Source organism: Chlamydomonas reinhardtii (genome assembly GCF_000002595.2).
Source record: "Chlamydomonas reinhardtii strain CC-503 cw92 mt+ unplaced genomic scaffold scaffold_26, whole genome shotgun sequence".
Classification (NCBI taxonomy): domain Eukaryota; kingdom Viridiplantae; phylum Chlorophyta; class Chlorophyceae; order Chlamydomonadales; family Chlamydomonadaceae; genus Chlamydomonas; species Chlamydomonas reinhardtii.
Window position 1 is genome coordinate 77,048 of NW_025061539.1, and position 3,166 is coordinate 80,213.

Here is a 3,166-nt window from a genome sequence, read left to right on the forward strand (position 1 = left end):
CACACACACACACACACAGACACACACACACACACACACACACACACACACACACACACACACATGCACATACACACACACCCTCTCTCTCTCACACACCCTCACACAGGCTGCTGCACTCCCGGGCCGTGGCCGCCCAGCCGCTGCACCCCGAGCCGCTGTTCGTGCTGGGCCACCCCCGCAGCGGCACCACACACCTACACAACCTGCTGAGCCGCGACCCCGCCTTCGCCTTCGCCAACACCTTCCACGCGGGTGGGAGCACGGGAGGGAGGGTGGCATGGAGTGGGAGGGTGGGGGGCAGAGGGGTGGGGCGGGGGCAGAGGGGTGGGGCGGGGGGCAGAGGGGTGAATGGGGTGGGGTCTGGGGTTGGGTGGGGGCAGAGCGGTGAAGATGCGAGGACGCTGGTGACGGGGGGCGCGAGGTTTGTGGGTAGGGATTGTGAGATTGTGACTGATGAATGTTGCGGAATGTCGGATCGATGTGATAAGCGCCATTCCCGGTGAGAGCTGAGCAATACCGCCGGTCACGTTTGTGTGGGTCGGGTCGAGAGAATCCAAAATCCTAGAGAATGGATAAACCCTAGAGCCCGAAGGCCCAAAGACACGAACCCAGAGCCCTCAAGGTGCGGAGCTTCGGTTATCAGGAGTCCCAACTCACCGCAATGCCCTCCCACCTCTCTGAACCCGCTCCTCCTTCCCTTTCGCCTTCCCTTTTTTGAATATTCATGACTGTAACCCCCAACCCCACCCCCGCCTGCTGCCTGCTTCGCTACACTTCTCTGTACCAACCTTTGCAACCCCCAGGCTTCCCCTCCTCCTTCCTGACGCTGGAGCCGGCCCGCGGGCTGCTGCGGGGGCTGCTGGCGCCCACGCGACCCATGGACCGCATGGCGCTCAGCTGGGAGCTGCCGGCGGTGAGGGGGAATGGGGGGGAAATGAGGGGGCGGGGGCAGGGGTAAAGCGTGTGTGTTTGACACGCGGGCGGGGCTGCTGGCGCCCACGCGGCCCATGGACCGCATGGCGCTCAGCTGGGAGCTGCCGGCGGTGAGGCCGGGAATGGGGGGGGAATGAGGGGGCGGGGGCAGGGGCGAAGCGTGTGTGTATGACACGCGGGCGGGGCCCATGGACCGCATGGCACTCAGCTGGGAGCTGCCGGCGGTGAGGCGGGGAATCGGGGGGAGAATGAGGGGGCGGGGGCAGGGGTAAAGCGTGTGTGTATGACACGCGGGCGGGGCCTATGGACCGCATGGCACTCAGCTGGAGCTGCCGGCGGTGAGGGAGGGGAATGGGGGGGGGGGATGAGGGGGCGGGAGCAGGGAGCAGGGGGATGAGGGGACGAGGGGACGAACGGGGGACAAACACCTTTTGAATCAATCCTCGGCATGCCTTTCCAAACTCTGCAACACAGCCGGTGGTTGTGTTCAGCTGCTGCGTGTCAAACACACAACTGACACCCCCCGCCTCCCCCCGCAACCTCATCCGCCCACCACCGCCCCCCGCTCAGGAGGACGAGATAGCGATCAACGTGCTGTCGGGCGGCCGCGTGTCGCCGTACGCAGCCCTGGTGCTGCCGCGGGCCTGGCGGGCGGGTGGAGGGGGAGCGGGGAGAGGGGGGAGAGGAGAGGAAGGGGGAGGTGAAGGAGGGGGAGGAGGAGGGTGGGGGAGTGGGCGGGCGGGCGGCGGCGTGGTGGGGCTGCGGGATTTCCTGGATTGGGACGCGGAAGAGGATGAGGAGGCGGAGGCGGAGGAGGCGGAGGAGGGCGAGGAGGTGGAAGGTGAAGCGGAGGCAAAGCCGCCCACATCTGCCGCGGCTGCAGCGGCTGCTTCATCCGCGGCGGCAGCGGCGGTGGCAGCAGCAGCGGCAGCTGCGGCGGCGCCTGATGCGGCAGCAAATGTCGGGGGTGCAGGCGCAGGGGCCGCAGCAACAGGCGGCCCTCAAGCGAAACGGCAGCAGCAGCAGCAGCAGCAGCAGCAGCAGCAGCAGCAGCAGCAGCAACAATTGCGTCGGCGGCGGGCGGAGCTGCGGGCGGCGGCGTTTGCGGAGTGGCTGTCGGCTTTCATGTGGTTCATGAAAAAGGTGGGGAGGGGGCGATAGGCTGGTGGTGTGTGTGTGGGGGGGGGGGGTGCGCGGGTGTGGGTGTGGGTGCGCATGTGGTGTGGGTGTGTGGGTGTGTACCGCACGCACAGGGGCCGGGCACGGCGGCCGGGGAAGGGGAACTACCTAGAACCCAAACGCGTGTTACTTGCATCATCCCCACAACTAAACCATGTCCAGCCACGTCGTCGCCATCTACATTGTGTCATGCCTGACACACTCACACACACACACCCTGCCCCCTGCCCCCCAGATCACGTACCGGCACGTGCGGCTGAAGAAGCAGCAGCAGCAGCGGTCGCCAGCCGGCGGCCACCAACCGCCGTCCTCCCAACCGTCGCAACCATCCCAACCGCCCCAACCGCAACCGCCCATGCTGCTGATCAAGAGCCCGGTGCACACGGCGCGGCTGGCCACGTGGCTGCGGCTGTTCCCTCGGGCGCGGTTCGTGTTCGTGCACCGCCACCCTCTGGAGGTGGGGGAAGGGGGGGTGGGGAGGGGAAGGTGGTGGAGGGGGGCGCGTGGGCAATGAGGGGAAGGGGTGGAGATGAGATCGTGGGTTCGTGTTAGTGCACCGGCACCCCGGGGAGGCGGGGGCGGGGGCGGGGGAGGGGAGAGGGGGGTTAACCTTGAACCAATCCCGTACAGTAACTCCGGCGTTCGACCAGCCATGCACTACTGCTCTGCCGCTGCAAATTGTGTGCCATCTGCTGGGGGTATGGGCGTCAGCTGCAGCCTACGGGACCTCGCCAACCTGCCTCAGCCCTGTCCCATCGCACACCAATCCCGTAAAGGGAGAGGAGGGTGTAAATCCCAGCCCAACTGACCAAACCAAGCCAAGCTAGCGCAGCATACGGGGAGGGGATGGAGGAGGGGAAGGGCGGGTGGGGAGAGGATGGAGTTTGAGGGGAGGAGGGGAGGGCGTGGGCAAGGAGGGGAAGGGAGAGGGAGGACCGGGTTGGCGGCGGCGGTGGTGGCGGTGGCGGTGAGATGTGGGATGTGGGTGCGGGGGCCCGTCGTCCGGCCAACCCCTTGTGCCGCCAGCTCCCACTTGCTCATGTGCTCACGT

The 3,166-nt window shown here is 66.9% G+C and overlaps 1 protein-coding gene across 1 annotated transcript in view; it reads left to right on the top strand.

Moving 5' to 3' along the window:
- CHLRE_26g757097v5 (uncharacterized protein) overlaps window positions 1-2,572 on the top strand; it is a gene marked incomplete at its 3' end in the record, with an annotated part of 4,114 nt that extends 1,542 nt beyond the window's left edge. The window contains exons 4-7 of the mRNA XM_043072982.1: window positions 110-255; window positions 807-916; window positions 1,507-2,079; window positions 2,351-2,572. Of these exons, the coding sequence (XP_042914102.1) occupies window positions 110-255; window positions 807-916; window positions 1,507-2,079; window positions 2,351-2,572 (1,051 nt within the window). The remainder of the gene's footprint in view (window positions 1-109; window positions 256-806; window positions 917-1,506; window positions 2,080-2,350) is intronic.
- Window positions 2,573-3,166: the final 594 nt, after the last annotated feature.